General features: G+C 34.5%; 3 protein-coding genes across 5 annotated transcripts; 2 read left to right on the top strand and 1 right to left on the bottom strand.

Moving 5' to 3' along the window:
* Nucleotides 1,910-5,927, top strand: LOC105164767 (la protein 1). Its single transcript, XM_011083522.2, has 10 exons — nucleotides 1,910-2,095; nucleotides 2,211-2,289; nucleotides 2,806-2,955; nucleotides 3,042-3,184; nucleotides 3,453-3,601; nucleotides 3,890-3,991; nucleotides 4,076-4,490; nucleotides 4,935-5,082; nucleotides 5,361-5,442; nucleotides 5,653-5,927. Exons 1-10 carry the CDS (start codon nucleotides 2,051-2,053, stop codon nucleotides 5,762-5,764), a joined length of 1,425 nt encoding a protein of 474 aa, XP_011081824.1. The 5' UTR covers nucleotides 1,910-2,050; the 3' UTR covers nucleotides 5,765-5,927.
* Nucleotides 9,820-17,282, top strand: LOC105164766 (transcription factor MYB3R-1). Of its 3 annotated transcripts, none has more exons than XM_020695176.1 (12): nucleotides 9,820-10,080; nucleotides 11,041-11,226; nucleotides 11,630-11,684; nucleotides 12,556-12,613; nucleotides 13,048-13,142; nucleotides 13,232-13,335; nucleotides 13,598-13,726; nucleotides 13,870-15,586; nucleotides 15,974-16,308; nucleotides 16,415-16,529; nucleotides 16,613-16,849; nucleotides 17,022-17,282. In XM_020695176.1, the coding sequence occupies exons 2-12, from the start codon at nucleotides 11,150-11,152 to the stop codon at nucleotides 17,139-17,141; spliced, it is 3,042 nt and encodes a 1,013-aa protein (XP_020550835.1). In that variant the 5' UTR covers nucleotides 9,820-10,080; nucleotides 11,041-11,149; the 3' UTR covers nucleotides 17,142-17,282. The 3 variants fall into 3 exon arrangements, with proteins under 3 accessions (XP_020550835.1, XP_011081823.1, XP_011081822.1); XM_011083521.2 differs by having other exon boundaries at nucleotides 11,038-11,226; XM_011083520.2 differs by having other exon boundaries at nucleotides 11,013-11,226.
* Nucleotides 20,268-22,552, bottom strand: LOC105164765 (alcohol dehydrogenase-like 1). Its single transcript, XM_020694161.1, has 7 exons — nucleotides 22,396-22,552; nucleotides 22,139-22,281; nucleotides 22,009-22,046; nucleotides 21,436-21,838; nucleotides 21,063-21,299; nucleotides 20,778-20,936; nucleotides 20,268-20,512 (listed from the first exon to the last, which is right to left on the bottom strand). The coding sequence occupies exons 1-7, from the start codon at nucleotides 22,436-22,438 to the stop codon at nucleotides 20,402-20,404; spliced, it is 1,134 nt and encodes a 377-aa protein (XP_020549820.1). The 5' UTR covers nucleotides 22,439-22,552; the 3' UTR covers nucleotides 20,268-20,401.

Raw genomic sequence — 22,611 nt, 5'->3', positions numbered from 1 at the left:
TTTTTAAACAAAAATACCCTCCTCATGTACTCTTAAAATACGTTTATTACTGTTGCAAGAATCCCAAAAAGGATAATGTGTTATCACAAAAAAAATATTGGCATTAATCGTCAATAATTTATAAAATAATACATGTCATTTATACATATACTCGTGTTGTTAGTTCATCACTTATAAGCAACGAGCAAGAAGATAAAACAACACAGGACAATTATGGCTAAGGGATGTCACTCTACTGATTAGACAAACATAAAAGGTTATCCACACTAAGTTTTGGGTGGGGTGTGCCAGGCCAAGGCAATAGTGCAAGACCAAGGTGACGCTCAAGAGCCCCAGCAGCAAGCTGCTGTGATGGGCTCTCCCCCTCAAAAAACTAATTTAATATCGTATGAGCCAATGGCTCATGTATCAGATATTAAACTGATAAGAACAGATACTACACTTGATCTTAGCCAAAAGGCCGAGAAAGGTATGCTTAAATCTGTATTTGGCTTCCCAATTTATAGTTGCACTGCATCATATTTTCTTTCCGCCCTCGATGTGGGACTACGGCTTCGCTTCCATCTTACTAGTAAACAAACACAAACTTGGAGTGCAAATAACACCAACCAGCATAAAACATTGAACAGTCTCTGGCTTTGCGAACCACACTAAGTTTAGTTGTTAAAATAATTCTGATGATCCTTGTCATTGTATATCTCGCACTATTAAAACTAAATCTATTAGCAATCACCTTGAGACTGCACTGTAGGGACCTAGCTCATAAGAACAAGACCCATGCACGGTATTCTTTAGTAAAAGACCAAAGAATAGTTCGCTCTGTGCTCACTGCGTGGCTGCGTGACTTTTGCATCTGATGCTTATAACTAACTTGTAGATCTCCTGGTGTGTTGTAGCAATGTGGGAGAAGTGAAATCTGGGGAAACAACCATTTGTACATGCCAAATTAGTTATTTGCATTCTAATTTCTCTCTTTTTTTTTTTTAAAAAAAAGAATCATACATCTTCTGTTTTTGTCACTATTTTCTTATAAATATTTTATTTTGAATAGAAGTATAGAATTTGTATAAACATACGGTGTGGCACAAATTACTAGTGTTAATATAGAAAATATAGATTAAATGATATAATCAACCATCCATCAATCTATTTATATTAATATAAAACAAACACATTGATCGTACCAATTTTTGATTATTCTATTTTACCATTTCATCCATTTTATTTTTTCAAAAATAATTGGTCTAATAGTATTTGATATTTTATTAAAAATTTTATAATTATAATTTTTTCTCTGAACCCACTATTCCATTTTTCTCTCTCATGTTCTGCATATTCTTTGCGCTCACATACTTTTATAATTTTAGTAAGCTATATTACAATTATCTTTTCTTCTCTCTCACATTCTTTATATTTATTTTTTCTTACAGCTTTCTTATTTTTAATAAACTAACAATTATAATTTTTTTTCCTTTCTTACTTGAACCCACATTTCTTTTTTCTCGCATACTTCTTTCTTTTTTATCATCACACTACGTTTTGTATATTTTTATAATTTTTTTTATCTAACACTATAATTATATATATATGTATTAAAAAAAATTCATACAACAACAATTAGTATTATTAAAAAAATACTGGTACCAATCTTATGGGACAAACGAAATAAATTAAATTTACAAAGTAGAATTCAATCCCACAATGTCATAATGGTGATAGTGGGGGGTTAGAACATTTGATGATGGAGTTTCACATTAACCGCCATTCATTGCAGTTGCTCAACCCCCAACTCGTACCCCATGCTTAGGGTTTGGATACATTATTTCTAAAAGAAAAAAAAAAAAAAAGAAATTGAGAAAAATACCTGCCATATTTATTATAAAAAAAAAAAAGAAAAATGTTTTGAGGCACCGCGGTTGCACATCGCGGTGCCCCCTATTTCTTTAAAGCTTTCACAGCAACATAAAATAATTTTGCCTTCCAAACCCTAAACCGCTATTTCTCCTTCTCCTCTCTGCTCTCTCTCTCCTCTCAACTCACTGCTGCCACAATGGCATCTTTGGACGAAGAAATCGCGAAAAAAGTCATTCGTCAGGTGATTTGCAGTACATATTTTTCTTTTTTTTGAGATGGTGAGGAATATTGAGTTTTTGTTTTCGCTTTGTATATGACGATGCTTTTTGTATCTCGTTTAATTTTCGATGTTTCAGGTGGAGTTTTATTTCAGTGATAGCAATCTCCCAAGAGATGCATTTCTGAAGAAAACCATCAGCGAAAGTGATGATGGGAGTATCCTTTTGTTTTATGTTTATTTTGCTTATTCACGCTCGTAAAGTTGGTATACCTCTTGCATGTATGTGATCTTAACAAGTCATCGACTCTTTTATTTTTCGTTGTTTGGTTTACCTAACGATTTTTGGAGTCCAAGTTGCCAGCACCTTGTATTTTCGTTGTTTGGTTTGACAACTTTTATTTACGTTTGGCGTAAAAGTTAAAAGAACGATTATTTTCTATGGTTAGAATTAGTCCGACCCAAGTTGTTTGATTTTAGTTTGGGAATTACCAACTGAGGTATTTTATGACTAATGGAATGGCTATTGGGATAAAATAACATGCATAAACTATGATCTTCAGTTTGAAGGTGGTGCTACTGTCCAATTTCCATCACAAACTCTGATTTTTAAGAGGCTGAAGATTTAGGATTCAAAACACATTTTGGCTCCACGGAATAAAGAAGAGAAAAGAAAAGAAAAAAGTACATTTCTTAAGTTGTCTTGAAGAATTGCTTTCTTAACTAGGCTCTAGTGGTCAGTTTGGCGTTGATTTCCTCATTTTCCCGGATGAGAGGTCACTTGGGCATAGGAGATGCGAAACCAGAAGATGTATCAGAGGACACTGTTAAGGCAGTGGCTGAAACTCTGAGAACCTCTACATTTCTTAAGGTTTCTGAAGATGGTGAGTCTTTGAAGATGTACGACTGGTGTTTGCTTATGTCTAAAGATTTTGTTACTGATGGTTGCTTCTTTTTCTTCTTTGTTAAGGGAAGAAGGTTGGTAGAGTTACTGAGCTTGCAAAGCCCGAGGAGGTCATTAAGCAATCAGATGAGAGAACAATTGCTGCCTCACCCCTTGAATATGATGTCAAGATTGAAGATGTAGAAACATTTTTTGGAAAGTATGCTAAGGTATATCCTGAGAGAGTCTGCAAGTAGGCTTTGATTCATGGATGAAGGAAAAAGGACTATGCTCTTTTTCATCTGGGGTTAAGGTTTTAAATGTAAATGCTATTTATAAATGAGAATTGAACATGCGATTAACTTAGTAATTTGAAGCTTTTACCAGAACTTGGAAATTATTGTGGTAGCATTTCCACTTAATCTTTTAGAACTTTGGTTTAGTAGTAAGCTAATAACCATTCATGACCTGTGACTGCCCTTTTCTTTTTTGCTTTAGGTTAACAGTGTGAGGTTACCTCGTCATGTTGTTGACAATAGGTTGTTCTGCGGCACAGCCCTGATTGAGTTTTCAAGTGAGGAGGATGCTTCAAATATTTTGAAGCAAACCATAAGTTATTCAGGAGTTGAGTTAGAGCTCAAACCAAAGTAAGTATGCTAATTGAAATGTCTAACAGACATTTCTTCTTTGATGTTGGTTACTGTGTACATTCAGCTTCTGAAGTTCCCTACCTTTTATTTGTTTGTTTTTTGTGTGGAATCATTCACATTTCTCATGTTTAAATTTGATGCAAAATTTCTATGTAATATGTGGAAAAATTAGTATTTTTTTGTCTTCCATTTTGAAAAGCTTTGCTTGAGTGGGATGTCAGTGAGGTATTTGTTGATTTATGAGAGATCTTCCTTTATGCTTTTCATTTTACCTCCTTGATGCAGGAAGGACTTTGACGAAGAAAGAGCTAAGCAAGAAGAAGAAGCTGCAAAGACTCGGACACAAGTAGGTTCAAACCGCAGAGAAAAGGCCAACGCTGAGCCTGAGTGGGTGTTCCACCAAATGATTTATAGTGATAGTCCTTATATTACTGTCATTTTAGTTTAATCTGAGAGCTTTGATTGTGGCAGCTATCCCAAAGGCTTAATTGTTGCGTTTAAATTGAAGAGCATCTCTGCTGAAGATTCTACCACACAAAATGGTAATCATGAGTCAGTGAGTGATGATGCAGTTGTCTCTAAGAAAGATGGAGAACAGGATAAGCCACAAGTTAATTCTGAGGAGACTGGACAAGATGTTAGAGATATGACAACAAATCATGTAGAGAATGTTGGGAAGGATGAGGAAAAGGAAGCAGCTAAGACTGGTGCAGAGACTGAAGCCCAGGAACCAGAAGATGCAGAGAAATCTCCAGACAACCAGGATGACAATGAAGACCAAAGATCAGGTGAAGGAAAAACAAACATTGCATCTTACAAGGACAACAAAGATGTTGTTTTAAGAGAGGATCTAAAAAGTATTTTCCAAAAGTTTGGCACTGTTAAGGTAACTACAGATTTCTCTCCCCTTCTTTGTAACTTTAATTGTGGAATGTTGCTTTTAGCAATATTTGAAGGAAAGACTAATCCGTATTTGTACATTAACTGAATATGATTTAGTCTAGTTCCAAACTGATGTTCTAAATTATCTATTAGCCTGTTTTGGAAACAAAAAGAGATCAGATGGCTTTCCTCCAAAAGATATTTTTTTTAAATTTCTCTGGTTTCCCTGCTGCGGTCTTTATGGTGTCTATTTTTTAGCTATTGGTCTGGATCGTAGAGTTTTGATATAACTATCTGTTTGTCCTGAATTAGTTGTCCAAGTTTAAGCATCACCCCTCTAAATGTAATCTGGAAATTGCTCTGTTAAATTTTGTTTCCCTATTTTCTGATTCCAACTTTTTAAACATTTTTTCTGATATTTAGATTATCCATATGTTTCTTTGTGCAGTTCATTGATTTCAAGATCGGATCAGACTCTGGTTATGTGAGGTTTGAAGACGCTGGAGCTGCTCAGAAAGCTCGAGCTGCTTCTGTGCTCACTGAGGAGGGTGGTTTAATTGTGAAAAATTTCATTGCCACTCTGGATCCTGTAACTGGTTTGTAACAAGTTCTCTCTTCATCTGCATTTAATTTTTTGTTTCATTTAAAATTCATATCTGTCTCTTGAAAGATATGGATTTCTTACTTAGTATCATTCTGCATGACGAATCTTATCTCTGTTAACTGGTTTCTGTGAGATGTCAAGTTGTGTTCTTCAGTGGCCGTGACATAGTTTTACTCTACATGTATTTCTAGCTCTGCTTGCCCTAAATATTGATGAAGTAGGCCTACATGTACCTTAACTTTTAGCCTCATCTTTATATCTCTACTTCAGGTGAGGCTGAGAAGGAATACTGGAGTTTACTTCGCAATAACCAGGAGAAGTATCGTGACAATTACAAGAGCAACCGTGGAAGGTATGATATATGCACACTTTCAGTTGATTAAATGCACTAATATTCAGATGTTGTAATATTGGCCATATTGACTATTGAGAGAACCCCGCCCATATTTCCCAAACCAAAAATATAAAAATAATGAGAATGGTGTCGGGAGGAGCAGAATAAGAAATGTACACTACTCCTGCTGCACGATGGCCTTATAGATATGCTGTTGATGCTTTACAGGGGAGGAAGGCACAACAGAGGCGGTAGGCATTTTGGTGGGAAGCATCATCGCTCCAGAGAAAATGACTCCGCAAATCGCCCCAGCAAAGTCCAGAAAGTTGGAGCAGCATGAAACAGTGATCTTGTTGCTCGATTCTACCAATCAATTTTGTGCCCTCTTTATTAGTATTTTATAATCATCCTCTGGTTTTGTGATTCTACTAGTTCTAAACTTGTTATCGCAGCAGTTTCAAATATATATATTGGCAGTTCTGTTAATTTCTAGTTCTCTGAAATCCGGCATCATTATATCGCATCTCTATTTTTACTCCATTAATGCCATTGGGAATTCCGCAGATATGCTGTTAATTGAAATTTCAAGATTGTTATGGCACAACTGCTGCTACTCACAAAGTCCAGATTTCCCATATAATTACTAGTTAGATCTGTAAAAACTGGAGGCGGTCATGTTTGTGATTGCATGGTATTTAATTCTCACGACAAAAAAATGACATTTGAATGAAATGAAAATAATTTTTGCATTTCTTTTGAATGTGTTTGAAACTCATTAGAATTCAAAAAGTGTTAGGCGATAATGATTATAATAATCTATTTTTAAAAATATTGATTCATTCTTTTCAATGAAAAATATTTTAATTTTTATATTGATATTTACCATAATTTTATTATAGATATATATGTTTTGACTTATATAGTCAATATATTCTCTTAGATAAAAGTTATTTTTAAAATTTAAAATTTAAAATTTATTGGAGACACATTTATACGTACTACGTGTACTGATACTACTTTTTCCCCCAAGTAACAGGTCTACATTTAGTTGAAAGTCACACATTTACTACACAGGACAAAAAAACTTCCAGTAGAGTACAGGAGGCTTCCGTGTGTACGCGTGCGTGCCAGAACTGCAAAACCCTAATGGGCCACAAGAAACTTCCAGATCAACATTATCTTTCACTGGTGTTTTGTAATTGTAACCCTAGCCGCCTTATTCTTATATAAGACCCTCATCTTCTCATCACCCCCTCCGACAGCCCTGCGTTTCCACAGCAGAGCAGATACACTCCAGAAAAAACAGTCCTCCAACATGGGTGTGTTCTCTTTCTTTATCGTCAAGATCTCCAGGTTCAAACATGCCACTGCTTTTGATACTTGGTTGAGTATGTGTTCGACCACCGTTTCTTTGTATAATCAATTTCGTCGATAGTTTGTGCAAGGATGTGGATATCCTATACAAGATTCTTGACAGTTTGTGCAAGGATGTCGACAGTTTGTGCAAGGATATCGATAGTTTGGGCAAGAACGTTGATAGTCTGTATTAGAATATCGATAACTTATGTATGAATTCTGACAGTTTATGTAAGGATATTGACGGATTATGCAAAGGTATCGATGGATTATGCAAAGGTGTTGATAGTTTGTGCAAGCATACGAAAAATTTGAAACTATCGGAACTTTTGCATTAGATTAAAGTTGGGTACTTAATTTTGTTTGGATGGAATCGTATCTAATTATTGGATAGCCTGTGCAAAAATTGTAGAATTTTTTATGTTTTTAGAGAGATTTCTTGTATTTGAATTATATATGTTTTATGAAATTTATTCAGTTAGTTTTTGCAATTTTTGTTGTAATGGTTGCTTGTATCCAACAAGTTGAATTCAAAAATGAACAATTTTTTATGAGTTTGGATTTCATTTAAATGCTCTGTTTTCTTTGCCATCTCACCGGACGCAGTGGACAGAATCTTCAAAAATGAAAAATGAATACCGTCTCTCAGAAGGGAAATTAGACACCACAAAATAATAATTTTTTTTTTAGTCATTAAAATACAATGATTTATTTTTTTATATTTTTTAAAATATAATAATATATCTTTTATAATTTTTAAAATAAAATAATATATTTCCTTAAATTACATCCGAGTATATTGCATGAAACTCTATTATATTTATTTATATTTAAAAGATAATGCACAAGGCATAATTATATAACAAATTAGAAAAGGTAGGACTGTAGAATTCTGTTCCGAATATATGTGATTTCGCACCACCAAATTTTTTTTATAAAAAATATAATTGCATGACCCTTGATATTTTCAATACATTAAACAATTGAGTAATACATATATCAATATAATTAAAAAAATAAAATAAACTAAATTAACTTAAATAAATACTCATATGTTCGAATTCACAATATCGAACTTCAACTTTGATTTTATCATTAGTTTGATGTTTTGAATCACTCTTTTGAAATCATGAATTTGAAGTCATCATTTATTAATGGAAGAAACACTACTCTTTGCGTTTTGTGTTAGAAAAGAAACTATCAAATAATAAAATTAAATACGAGTTATGTGTCTTGAAAATCATTAGTATTTCTACACACGGAAATTAATCCCAAAAAATGCCATTCTACATTTTAAATTGTCGATCAGTGTACATGTAAAAAAGTGAGCTTATATTATCTTTCCCGTTCTACATATAAAATAGAAAATATAGTTGTAATTATAATTATATCCTCATATAATATCAATACAATTAACCCTATACTTTATTATAGTATAAGGTTTATTTGCGATATATATTGTGAATTTTCTTTCATTATCGATATTTTATTCGACAATTTAATTAAATACTGAAACGTCTTTAGCAATAGTAAAATCGTAATCAACAGTAATACCATGTTCAAAAACTGCCTAAATTTTTACTTTTACTACATTTTACATCTTAAAAATGAGTATTACCTTTTTGGTATGATTCTTGCCTTAACTATTTTTATATTTGTACAACTTGATTTCCTTCATTTATTACCACATTCATTATTTCAATAATGGCAATGCACAACTTATAATTGATGCATGTCTTAAAAATACGGTAAAGTCTATCATAAGGTATATTGAAAAAAATTATAATAAATATTTCAGGATAATTGTAATTTTGATTTCTCAAACAAAGCCACTTATGTAATTTTGGTCTTAACAAAATTTGAGGTTGTAATTTTTGTCTTCCGACTGTTGTTTTTCAATTTTGTAGTATTTTTTCAATCTGAAGGGGAAAAATTAGTCATTTTTCTTCAATTTTGTAGTATTTTTCAAGTTTTGGTCCAATGTATCGATTTTCACATTTTTTTTCCCCGAAGCTTCAAGAGATAAAAAAAACAACATATAATTTTAACTTTAACTTTTATTTATTTAGTTTGTCCGAATTTTTCTAATATATGGATAAAATAAATATGATAGTCAATATTATAAAAATAACACTATAAGTATGATAAAATCAATATTTTGAGTTACACATATGTTGCAAGTATCGCAATATTTATAAAATAGGTTATTGACAATATTTTGTTAAGATTATGTAGAAAATTTATTGCTTAAATTCATTTTCTGACGGGGGGGGAGGGGTTCTCTATCGAAGTTTGAAGAAAAATGGGAGAACCAAAGTTATAAAAATACCACAAAATAAGAGGACAATGGCTATTTTTTCCCATTTAAATAAAACTTAACGGAATGACTGAAAATGCCAAAAAAAAAAAAAAAAACTAAAGTTTGAGAAAATCCAAAATCACAACCTCAGATTGTTTTAGGATTAAAATCATAATAATTCCCAATAATTTTCAAATATTTATAAATGACTTAATTTTATGAATGGTAAAAAATCTTGATCCATGTTACAAGCCAAATAGTCATAATATACACTACCAACTAAGAAACATATCAAGATTGGTACAATAGAAATAGCACCAAATCATTGTAATTAGAAAAGTAATTAATTCATAATCAAATAAAAATATATGAGGAGTATTTTGGAAGCAATTTCCAAATGAAAGCAGGTAGTAATTGGTATAATATAAGAATAATTATGGATGATATGTATAATTAGGACATAATTAAGTATTATGTTGTGATTAGTAGTTGTAATTACGGGAAAAGAGTAATTAATTGAATTTCTCCTTTTTTCAGGTGGAAATTAATTAATTGTAAATGCGGGTATTTGTATTTGGTGGAAATTCAAATAGTACCGTTGGGATTAAACCTTTGAGAGAGGGACAGCGACACGTGGCGCAATCCAATCGGTTATCAGGAAAAATGTTGTTCGACCTTTACCATCAGGTTTTGAAACTATACTCCGCCTCTTTTATTTTGAATTCTAGGACCGTTTTCTTATTTTACTCTCTCTCTCTCTCTCTCTCTAAAACACACCGTTCACACACTAATTCTCACTCAAAATACACTCAGCATCTGTACCTCGTTTCGTTTTCTTTTCTAAATTTCGCCGTGCGTTTGCAGATCGTTTTTTGTTTATCTGTGTAATTAAATGTATAAAAAGGATTAGGTTGATTTTGGATCTGGAAATGCTCGTTGAGACGATCGGGTGGAGCTCGAGTCTTGCTTTTGTTCGATTGAAATTCATTGAGCTGAGTTCAGTAAGTTATTGGATTCTTATCCGCGCCTTTTCATCTTCACTTGGAGTATGGTTGTTCTAGTTCTCGAATTTCATTTTTTTTTTTTGAATGTTATTGCTGGGTTTGTGTTAGGAAATGCATGAATTTCACGATTAGAACCCTAATTTGGAGGAATTTTTAAGTTGGAATTCAGATGATTCCCGCTTATTTTTTTGGATAAATTTGACTGTTTGACTTCTTTTTCCTGGGTATAGCAGTGTTGTTACATCTTGTTTTGTTTCAATTGAGATTATTCAGTTGTTTTGTTTTTGTTGGCTTTAGAATCATGACTTGTACATTTTCCCGTTAACCGCATTTCTCTTGCTTGGAAAACGTAGTAGCTTTTGCATTTTCTGATTTTTGCTTGAGGCTTTTTGTTATACAGTTCAAGAGTTATGTTCAGGAAAGAATATTATGTCCTTAACCAGGAAAAATTGCGGGTACGTCATAGCAAACTTTTATGTTGGGTGGTTTCCTCCCTGCAAATTTAGGTCCATGAATGACGAAGCCTGATGGCAGTATTTGAATTATGATCTTTTCAATTCACCATTAAATTCTATGTTAGGAAATCTCATCTGTCATTACCCATTAACTTGTCCTGAATTTTAAATTCCAATAGGCGACAAAATGTTCAAGTTAATTAGATACAGCTCGTTTACTGAAGAGAAGCATCTTTTGCTATTTAATATATTCAACGGATAGTTAAAGCAGAAAATTGAAGCAGCCTGACCTTTTCATAAACATTTAATGGCTTGCCAACTTTTTGGTTTTTTCGACGAGATCACGAATAACTTATGAAAGAGAGTCGATGCTTTCTGAATGCTTACTAATCTTTATATTTGCTTGCTTATCTGCGTTGCACTTGCACTTATATATATCCTGACTTTCTTTCGTTTTATTTTCCAAATTCTTAGCTTTTGACTTCATCCTGGACTGCAGTAGTGCCTACCTATTTATAGGTAGGATATAATGATTTGGAGAAGACATTCTGGAGAAAATTGCCAACTTGTGGGAATTGGCTTATACAAATTTGCCTACTTTTCAAGTAGATATGGAAAGTGATCGGACTAGCAACGCACTATCAGATGGTACCAGAGATGGTCTACAACGAGCTCGACCTTTACATGGGTAACCTTGTTAAGCACATAGTATCTGCTATTCTCCATTTTACGTGATTATCATTTTTTAAATTTGTTGCCTGTTCTAGTGCGTGATATTTTAAGTGATTAATTGATGGGGTGAGAGTGGGTCCCTCCCCCCCTTTTTTTGTGTTTGCAAAATAGACATGTTTGTGGGTTCTCTCAGTGAATTTTAACAGAAGTTAGCACCTATGAACTAACTAGTTACATTTCTAGGGATACTTTCTGAAAATGTAGGCTTTGACTTCACAATTCTTTTTCAAGTATTAAACTTGTACTACGTTGGAAATTGGATATCCTCTATTTCCTTTTATCTAAATCAAAACAATGCAAATGCAGTGACATTTAGTTGGAAAAAGTAAGATATGTCATTTCTCATACTTATTTTGCAGGAGGACAAGTGGCCCCACAAGACGTTCCACAAAGGGGCAATGGACTCCGGAAGAGGTTAAGCAATAACCAAAACCTTTTCCACAGTTGCAAATCTAATCTATCTGTATAGGCAACTTGCTCTGCGCTGATTTTTATCTGCAGGAATACAAGATGTCCCACCATGTGGATGCATTTTATCTTTAAGAACCTGCACATTTAGATGTATTTGCATGTTTATGGATACTGGAAGACAATTTGTGATACTGCACCTTTTTGTATTCATCTTCTCATAATTTTGTGGATAATTTGAATTGAACAAATCTAACCTGCCCTCTTGATAAACCAGCACTTAAGTTGTTTGCTTATCATCTTGCTATTGATCAGTTTCATGGAAATCAATTGCTAACATTGTTTTATTTGGCCAGTAAGTGTAGTACTTCTCCTTAAATTTAAAGAGCAAGTCAAAAGAACATAGCGATATCGTGTGATTAGCTCATTATTCATGTCTGGTTCTATGTTGAAACTTGAAAGGTGCTTGAACTGCATTTTATAATGGCTCTGGTGGTCAAAACACTGCAAATTGCTTAGATAGATGGCTGTAATTTGTAAGGAAGAGTTGAACACAATTTCGTAAAAGCTATGGATGCTTTGGTTATAAAACTTTTAGATAAGAAAACTGAGTTTAAGGATGCAGTTGGTTGTTCCAGTGATGGATAAATTTGAATGTACTCGTGGAATAATCCTGTAAATAGCCTAAGTTTGAGTGAGACTGATTACTGAATTTTGGTAGAAGGTTCATGTTTATATTCTCTTTGCATTCCATTTTTAAACTGGAGTTGGTTCTATCTTTCTTTTTCATTTTTTACCCGAGATTAAATCATCCCACGCTTACGCATGATGGACTTTTATTTGTGATCTAAATGCTTGTTTCTTTGTTTTCTGACAGGACGAGATACTGCGCATGGCTGTTCAACGCTTCAAAGGAAAAAACTGGAAAAAGATAGGTAGTTATATGAATTAAAAGCCTTTTCTCATTTATTACTTGTGTAAGCAGAAATAGGTTTGATATATCACCTAGTGAAGTTTAGAGAGATACTTGGAGAACTAGGTGATATATCAAACCTATTTCTTTTATGTGGTCTACATTTTTCTATTGGTAATTGGCAAGGAAAATATTGTGAACTATTGCTTTCTCAATAAATTGGGTCAAGCACCTTTTTAATTCCCATGCTTTCTCCTCATTCCCTAATCTTTCTACATAAGTTGATGCTGCACAAATGGCCCTTTTTTGTTCTAATGTATTACCTTGAATGAGGTGTGTAATATTATTTGCAGTATTCTAGTTGCTAGTCCATTTTGCATCCAAATTGATAACTAGCTGAAAATCTAACTGTTCAAGTGGCCTTATTTTTCTATGTGGTACATATGCTATATGTAGCGGAGTGTTTCAAGGATCGAACAGATGTACAATGCTTACACAGGTGGCAGAAGGTTCTTAATCCAGATCTTGTAAAAGGTCCATGGTCAAAAGAGGTTGGTAACTTCTCTCTATTCCTTTCTTTTGGATCCTGTCTCAATTAAAATAAAATTTTTCGATGTAATTACTCTTTTTTATAAATTAGGAGGATGAAATAATAATTGAACTGGTGAATAAATATGGGCCAAAAAAGTGGTCTACCATCGCACAACATCTTCCTGGACGCATTGGAAAGCAATGTCGGGAAAGGTAAGCTTGCAGAAATTTTTATCTCTGTGTTCTCACACTGATGTCCGTATATATCTTTTCACTGTTTAAAGAACTCAATTTTGATGTTTCAGAAACTTTATGAGCTAGGGATATAAGATTAGCGTTGGTTTTTCTAAATATTAATTGCTCAATGTACATTGTTGACTGATGGGTTATTATGTGTTCTCAAAGGTGTTGATTTAATCTCTTGTAGTTTCTCTTGTGCAGTATACTTTACTTGTTATATTATTGTATTATGCAGGTGGCACAATCATCTTAATCCTGGCATAAACAAAGAAGCTTGGACACAAGAGGAAGAATTGGCTCTGATTCGTGCCCATCAAATTTATGGAAACAAGTGGGCAGAGTTAACTAAGTTCTTGCCCGGGAGGTACAGGACTACATATTAGTTACAGAAGTAATAATTCAACTACGTACAGAAAATATAATCTTCACATGTCTATCTTTTCCTTGCTATGTGTTTTCTTCTGGCTTTTACTCATTTTGATTTCCGTTCTATGTGTTGGCCATCAGAACTGACAATGCAATAAAGAATCATTGGAATTCTTCTGTCAAGAAGAAATTGGATATGTATTTGGCATCTGGGTTACTTTCACAGTTTCAAGGTCCAATCCTTCTTAGCCATCCAAATAACTCAGCAGCATCTTCTTCTTCAAAAGCACAACAAAGTGGTGAAGATGATAGAGATGGAGCAGAAGTCGAGGAAGCTTCTGAATGCAGTATATCTCAATCTACAAACAATGCAATCAACAGAACTGAACATCCCAGTGGAGACTATAGGGTGACTGAAGAATCAAGTGCAATCCCCTCTTCCGAAGATTATCGTCCTGCGTTTCAAGAAGTCATGTATGCCATACCTGCAGTACCTTGTGAACCGGGTAACAAGTTTCTTGAACATGACTTCTCTATAGATTGGGGGAGCTTCGCAGGGAAAGAATGGCAGGCAAACACAAATGAGCTACCTGACATGTCTTTGCTGGATCTTGGGCAAGAATCATCTATGTTCATCCCATCTTTAACTGGTAGGGATAACAATGAACCCTTTTCAACAGAGACTTACATGGAAGGTGCTTCTATTCCTATGGTAAACATGGTTGTGGGTTCTGACACGCCTAATCCCATAGCTAATTCGGACTGCAATGAGGGATATCCTGAGGTTGATCATGATGGATGTCCCTCTGAAAATTTTATTAGCAACTCCAATGGACCTCCGGATACATTACTTCGTAATTATTCAAATTATCAGTTGCCTTATGTGCAGTCGGCTATGCTGGGAACTTCGTTTACAGAACCTCTGCCTCTTCGTACTCAACTTCCCCCTGATGTTGATCCACTCATGTTTGGTATAAATCCAGATCAGTGTAATGATTCTTCAAATGTGAATGTTGAGCAGGAGTCTATTTCACCAAGTATGCATGATAGATTTATCTCTGCCAAGGAGTCTGATTGCTCTCCTAGTGCGGATGGCTCCAATGAGGCAAAGAGATCCCCAAAACGAGTTCCGGCTAATGATTTTGTATTGGCACCATTGAATGATTCTCAATGTTGTTCTTCCAAGGAAAAAGATCCAGCTGAATCAGATGAACTGAAAGACTCAGGAGCTTTATTCTATGAGCCCCCTCGTTTTCCAAGCTTGGATATTCCGTTTTTCAGTTGTGATCTTATACAATCTGGCACTGATATGCACCAAGAGTACAGTCCGCTTGGCATACGCCAACTGATGATTTCTTCCATGACTCCATTCAAGCTGTGGGATTCACCATCTAGAGATGGTAGCCCAGAGTCTGTTCTAAAAAGTGCTGCCAAAAGTTTTACAGGCACACCATCCATACTGAAGAAAAGACATCGTGATCTGGTGTCTCCTTTGTCGGAAAAGAGAGGTGAAAAGAAGCTTGAATGCATTTCTAAGCAAGAGACCTTTTCCAACATGATCAATAACGATCTTTCTGAATTAGAAGTTATGTTTAATGAGTGTATAGACCAGAAAGGAGCAATGCCATCATTATCTCCAAAGAGTAAAGGAAAGTGTGAAGCACTCTGTATGGATAAAGAAAATGTGGGCCCTGCTTGTGGACAGGGAAAACACGAGAGCAACGAATGCATTCTCACTTCAGAAAACATAATCTCACAAAAAGAGTTCAATATCAGTGAGTGTTCAGACAAGATACCAGAACACACTGCTGTTGCTGAAGTCAAAGCTAAGGGCATGAGGAAAAATGCAATGGACTCGGTCAGTACTTTCTCATTTCCTTTTTTCCCTTGGATTGGTTAAAGGGATAGAAGTTTAGTTTTCAAAGTAAAAACTTGGAGGAAGCTAAAAGCTAGCTTGTTATGGACCTCTTGTCTAATATCTATCAACTTATAAATTTCCTTTGTGAAAAACTGTGTTACTTTAGGTCTCTCAAAAAGATGTGGATACTGCAGTTCTCAACATGATTTGATGTAATCCAAATTTTTTGTGAGATTATATTGCTTTTCTGATTTAACTGATAGCTACTATGGTTATCCTCTATCAGAAGACGTGACAAGGGAGTTGCATTAACTAAAATGAATCTTCAGGTTCTTTCCCAATGTGAATCTGTAGTCTGATCTTGTGCTACTGTTCTTTTTCTGACAGGCAAAAGAGTTTTCCGGAATCCTTGTTGAACATGATATGAATCACCTGCTATTCTTTTCTCCTGACCGTTTTGGGATTAAGGGTGATAGATCAATTGGTCTGAGTGCCAGAGCTCTTGGAAACCAATATGCTAGGAAAATTGATGCTGTATCAGAACATGGAGCTAGTTTATCTTCAGCTGAGACATCATGTCTTTCTGTTCTTTGTTCTCCTCGACTCAGCGCAAAGAAGGATGGTACCAATTTGATCATAACTACATCGCTGCAATCCTTGAGTCCTTCAGAGAAGAAGGCTGAAAGTTCCAGCAAGGGTGTAGCTTTTGAAAACAATAGCATGTAAGACTGAATGTAGCTGCAAATTCCAGTTCTATTATGCTTGGACTTCCAAGTCCTTCCTAGCGCTCTGGATTTCCTAATTTTCTTTTTGATTGTATGTTTCCAGATTTATGGAGACACCATTTAAGAGAAGTATAGAATCTCCTTCTGCATGGAAATCACCTTGGTTTATCAACAGTTTTGTGCCAGGCCCCAGGGTCGATACAGATATAACAATTGAGGTGTGGGAAATCCCAGTAGTCAAGAACTTTAACAAATTCATTTTTTCTTCTGAATATGTATCCCATAATAGTTGTGCTTGTAGGACATTGGTTACTTCATGAGCCCAGGGGAGCGAAGTTATGATGCCATTGGATTAATGAAGCAATTAGGAGAGCAGACTGCGGGTGCATTTGCTGATGCCCAGAAGGTCTTGGGAGATGAAACTCCAGAAACTTTAGTTAAAGCAAAATGCTCCACAAACCAGGAATTGGAAAAGGAGAACAACCACGGTCCAAACACTCAGACAGAACATCATTCCATTTTGGCTTCAAATTTCATGGTACATTTCTCATGAATTAATCCAAGAAGCTGCCTTATTTTCCCTCTTATGATACTTTCGACTTTACACTGTTGCAAGTGGTAGTCCTGACTGCTTTAATGCGTTAGCGAAAATGTTGTGTACGGTTAAGAAATTACAGCGCCACAAACTAACTTGGGATAATCCTTTGCAGGCGGAGAGACGTGCGCTTGATTTTAGCGAATGTGGAACACCTGCCAAGGAAACTGGAAAATTTGCAAGCAGCATTGGTATCTCAAGTCCCTCTTCTTATCTGCTGAAGAGTTGCAGGTAGAGAGAGGCAGCCTTTAACGGCTAAACCATCCTTCTCCTGAAATACCTTGAAACCTGTAGTTTATACTAGTATAATGTATGCCATTTAATCTTTTATATGAATTCCATTTATTCAATATCTACAGTCCCAAATTAGCGCCACCCCCCCAGTTTATACTAGTATAATGTATGCCATTTAATCTTTTATATGAATTCAATTCCATTTATATCTACAGTCCCAAATTAGCGCCACCCCCCCCCCCCCCCCCCCCCCCCCCAAAAAAAAAAAAAAAACAAAGAAAAGGAAAAGAATTACAGATCTCGACGAATAGGCGGGATTTCGATATATATACCTTTTTTGTTCAGTATGGAGATGTATGGACTTGATTCAATTAATTGCTTTATAGGCTCTTTTGTTGCTTACCTTCGTTCTCATAATGACGATTTCTAAATATTGAAATCAGGAATTGATGCTTTGATGTTTTCATATACTGATTGGAAGACCTCTGACCTTGTCTTTCCTTTTTTCGGTTCCGTATGAAAATTGGAACTGCGGAGCGGAAATTCCCCAGAAAAGTGTTTGCTGTTGGCCTGGTAACTAAATTGTGATCACTAAATTTCACTGTCATTCTTTTGTACATTATATTGCCAAAGTGTGTAGAAACGAGAATAAAGACTCACAGTGTGCAGAAAGATTCTTGAATTCAGTGACCAACTCCCACTATGAATAACCTCAAGAGTTTCATGCATGAACTTTGTATGACAATTGTGTGCATAATTCAGTAATTCCTTTAAATTTTTATTGCAAATTGGGTTAGAAGCCTATCTGATAGCAAAGAAGCTACCCTAACTATTCGCTCAAATCAGGCATGAAGACTGAAAGCCCTATATCTGAGCTACTCATACAGCAAGGATATTCTATAATAAATGTAATACATGATATTTGTTGATTCGATTCGGATAAAAGGGTGTTTGACTCAACTTAATTAAAACATAAAAGAAGTTGGCCCACATGAATGAGCAGAAAATGTGGACTTTTTTATTCCTCAAATATTTTTCATTCAAATAAATAGCTCTTTCAGGTTTTATATATGTTGGATTAAATATGTTTTTCTCATTGAACTATGCTTGATAAAAGTATTTTATTTTTTTAAACTAATAAATGTAACATTTACCTTTTTGATTGAACAAAATTGTCTCTCATATACTGAATAATTATATTATTTAATATATTTTAGTATTTTGAACATTAAACCATCACCAAATTAATTTTTAATAAGTGAATAAATAAAAAATAGAGCAATAATTTAAGATATAACACAAATATAATATCCTGAACGACTCATATATGCTTTTGAAAATAAATTCACAATATATATGTTTAACCAAAAACTAAACCTCTTTTAGGAAAAAAATGAATATATATATATATATATCATATTTTCAAAGAAAATATACTTAAAAAATGGATATGTAATTGCTCATTTTTATCTAAAAAGTTAAATAATTTATTGTACTGATTGATTATTTAACTGAGTCTGTAAAATGTAATAAAATTAGAACTATTTAATTTACTAATATATTTTACTTTATTATAATTAAATATCCAATTAAGTTAATTAAACTTAAAATAATAAATTGTTAAAAGGAGAAATCCTTTGAACTACAAATAAATATATCTATATATAATGTAAGAACAACATTATTTAAATATTTAATATAATGTAACTACGTCAAAAATAAATCAAGGGGCAAAGTGTATTTAATACTTATATATATTTGAGGGAATTTTGTAATGATAACGTACCAAATTATTGTTTTCTTTGTTGATTTGATTCCGGATATGACATAGAAAGCAGTTGCTTTACATTAAATGGGTAGTTATCATATAGTTATAAATATCGATCTAGATTTTGCGTAATACCGACGGGGCTTTAATTCAAAATTTTCATTGGCTTAGCTTCCTTATTTAATTTTAGGGATAATCACACCTCGTTCCCTGAAATTTGGTATAATTACACTTAAATTTTATATAATTTAAGAAATTACATCTAGCACCTTCAAGATTTGCTTCTATGAACAAATAAGTCTATCCGTTAGTTAAAATTTATCGAATTTATTGTTATTAATTAAAAAAGATCTATATTAACCCCTAATTGACTTATTATTGACTTATAGCAGGTTAAGTAAATCTTTTTTATGATCAAATTACCCTCATATGTATTCACGCATTAATGCATGATTTTCACTGTTACAAGGGCAGTCCAGTTCGAAAAAAACTGTTTGATCTACAATAAAGTAGTAATAAGTCAATCAAAGGCAAGCATCAATTTTCTTTCAATTTTTCTATTAATATCAGCAAATTTAGTGAATTTTGACTAATGGGGAACTTATTTGTTAAACGAAAGCAAATTTCAGGAGTGTTACATGTAATTTTTCAAACTACATGGGGTCTACATATAATTACACTAAATTTAGAGGTGGAAACCGTAATTATCCCTGAATTGAATGCCATATGAATTTAATATAACCAGCTATAATAATGAGTATTAATTATTCCCAAAGTCAAATTACTGCCTAATTAAGTGGAATGTTGGCCTTCAAACTTTGGCTGCGCCAACCCATATGGAATCTATTTTAATACTTAACTGATCTACTAATTCTCTCATTACATTAACTTTACCAAAGATTGATTAATATAATTGATATATATATATATATATATATATAAGTATTAAAACTTTCTACTAATTTATGTGCTTGTTATAGGACCCTAACTCAAAATTTCATCTACATTCATAATTAAGAGTCAGTGGAAGAAATTTAACATTTAATGATGACAATTTGTTATGATTAAAAAAAAAACCCATAGTAAATAGTTATCGAGCCCGGCTCACAATGATTGTTAGCAGTGATTTTTATGAGTAGGGCTAAAAAAATTAGACATGATAAAAATATTTACTATGGCTCATATATAGTCATGGCGAATTTTTTTTTTTTATGATGAATAATTTAATCTTTTTGTATTGATTTTTATTTAACTATGATTTAATGAGACTTATTAGAACAGTTTTAGTCTGTATGATAAAATTATAATTAATAGTAAATTTTGTTTTAGTGAGCAAACAAGTATATGATCATTATTAAGGATAAAGAGAAAAAAACAATTGGTTGTTATTTTAGATATGTTGATACACAAACTGATGCCAGAGCTTCATACCACACACAAGTTATAATGTAATAAAAAGAAGTAGAAAGAAAAAGCAATTTGCTGGATTTGTCTTAGAACTTGATGACAACCTTGAGACTGTCTGGCTGCTTCATGTACTCAAACCCCTTGTTAATTTCAGCAAGTGAAACCTCATGAGTGATCAGCTGATCAAGATCGATTTCCTGCTCAGTTTCAATGACAAATGAATTCTTCTCAGTCAATGTACAACAAATCAAGGTTACATGTACATAAACGAAAAATTCTTGTTCGAGTCTGGTCTAGTCGAACCAAACTAATCATATGGTAAGTATGGTATACTTACCATATGATTGGTCACTTTTTTTGGACCGTAGATCAATCACAGAACAAGTGTAATTGTCCAGATCTAGCCAAACTTAGTCGGGTTAGAAATTTCGGGACATAAACATTGATGATTTGGACTCATACCTTGTTGACACATTTCTCAACAATTTTAGGGAGATCTGACTGAGTTCTAACTCCACCATAGATGGAACCCCTCACAGTTCTACCACACAAGAGGGGAATGTAGTTGAGCTCCCCACTCTTCTCAAGCCCTGCACCAATAAACACTATTGTCCCAAGTCCCTGCAATGCAAAGTACGTGCTCTCATTGTACATCAATTATGGATTAATGAGAACTCAGAAAGAAAATTACACATTGATCTAAAGGAAGGATCGATATAAACGTTGTTCGTGGTTGAGGAGTCATACCACTTTTGAGCCCTCAATGGCTTCGTTGAGGAGGGCCGGCACGCCTGTGCACTCGAAACAGTAGTCTACTCCAAGCCCTCCAGTGGCTTCTTTAATCAATTCTGATACAGATTTGTCTGAGAGCTTAGGATTGATGAATTCTGTGATCCCAAATGCCTTTGCTTTCTCGTGCTTCAACTCGTTTATGTCTATCCCGATTACCTTCGAGGCCCCTAGCATTTGAGCTCCCTTTACGGCCTGCGTTGCATCCAGGGGAAAAACAATGAGAAACATGTCACAAAAAATAGTGCTCTGAAACCATTGTCCCTCAGACAGTCCATCTTTAGATGATCCAAGCATGTATAAACCTCAATATCTATCTTGTTGTACTTACCCCTAGTCCAACAGCACCAAGGCCAATTACAGCAACAGTTGAGCCCTTTTCGATATTGACTTCTCTCCATGTTGAGCCGAAACCTGTTGTGAAGCCACAGCAGAGGAAGCTAGCATGGGGAAGAGAGACTCTTGGGTCTACTTTGACGGCGTAATTGGCTTCAATGACAACGTATTCGGACCAGGTGGAGCAGCTGAAATGGTGGTAGATTTTCTCCCCTCCCACAGACATTCTTGATGTGCCGTCAGCCATCAGGCCACTAAAACCAAGGGGGTACTTGTGGCATAAGTTTGTCCTCCCTGAACTGCAATTTAGGCATTCTCCACATTCTCCCAGATAGAGTGGCATAACTGTATCTCCTACCTTGACGTGCGTCACCTGGTCTCCAACACTCTCAACAACACTGCATTTCCACAACGTGTATATGTCAAGTGGACTACAATTAACATAAAAGTCTAAGCCTAATGAGACGATATAGAGATAACGATCGATCATTATGTAAATGTGATTAGTACTAAATCTTTCCAAGTCCCTTGAAACAAGTAGTGAAGAATTCATCATAAAGACACTCACCCAACACCTTCATGGCCAGGGATCCGAGGGAACAAAGGCTGAAAACATAGAAAAGGAAATCAAACAAATAATAAGCAACAGAACAGAATAATGTATAGAAAATCAAAGGATTGCGAGGATGGATACTTACGACAGGGAGGCCGTTGCAGCATAAGATATCGGTGTGGCACATACTGGCGCAAAGCATCTTTATCCTAACTTCAGTGGACTTTGGAGGATCCACTTGAATCTCCTCCACTTGCAGTGGCTCCCCAGATTTCCTCAGCACAGCAGCTGAAAGAACATTGAATTCATAACACAACAACAACACAAGAAGCTAATCGTACTCATCTTGTCCATCATATCAGATATATAGGAAAATGATGAGAAGAGAACAGGTAGCAGTACCTTTGCATGTTATGACTGGTGGGGTGGTGGTACCGTCGGTCATGGTGCTGCCTAAGTTGTATGCGAATAGAGCTGTTGTGAAGTAGATAAGGTAAATGAGTATAACAAATGTTGGAAATGAAAGACAATTATATATAGATGAAATGCCTTTGGGACTCCCCTCATACGTATATATATATATATCCCCTCCTACGTACACTCTCACGCACAATTACT

This window comes from Sesamum indicum, linkage group LG6 (genome assembly GCF_000512975.1).
Source record: "Sesamum indicum cultivar Zhongzhi No. 13 linkage group LG6, S_indicum_v1.0, whole genome shotgun sequence".
Classification (NCBI taxonomy): domain Eukaryota; kingdom Viridiplantae; phylum Streptophyta; class Magnoliopsida; order Lamiales; family Pedaliaceae; genus Sesamum; species Sesamum indicum.
The sequence above is the reverse complement of the archived record's forward strand: the minus strand, read 5'-3'. Positions and strand labels throughout refer to the sequence as shown.

Coding starts and splice junctions, on each gene's coding strand:
- LOC105164767 (XM_011083522.2), top strand. CDS start 2,051: ATGGCATCTTTGGACGAAGAAATCGCGAAAAAAGTCATTCGTCAG. Junction 3,185..3,452: donor TTTTTGGAAAGTATGCTAAG/GTATATCCTGAG, acceptor TTTTTGCTTTAG/GTTAACAGTGTGAGGTTACC. Junction 4,491..4,934: donor AAAAGTTTGGCACTGTTAAG/GTAACTACAGAT, acceptor TTCTTTGTGCAG/TTCATTGATTTCAAGATCGG.
- LOC105164766 (XM_020695176.1), top strand. CDS start 11,150: ATGGAAAGTGATCGGACTAGCAACGCACTATCAGATGGTACCAGAGAT. Junction 13,143..13,231: donor AAGGTCCATGGTCAAAAGAG/GTTGGTAACTTC, acceptor TTTATAAATTAG/GAGGATGAAATAATAATTGA. Junction 16,309..16,414: donor GCTTTTGAAAACAATAGCAT/GTAAGACTGAAT, acceptor GTATGTTTCCAG/ATTTATGGAGACACCATTTA.
- LOC105164765 (XM_020694161.1), bottom strand. CDS start 22,438: ATGACCGACGGTACCACCACCCCACCAGTCATAACATGCAAAG. Junction 22,047..22,138: donor GCTGCAACGGCCTCCCTGTC/GTAAGTATCCAT, acceptor CTATGTTTTCAG/CCTTTGTTCCCTCGGATCCC. Junction 21,839..22,008: donor CCTGGCCATGAAGGTGTTGG/GTGAGTGTCTTT, acceptor GTGGAAATGCAG/TGTTGTTGAGAGTGTTGGAG.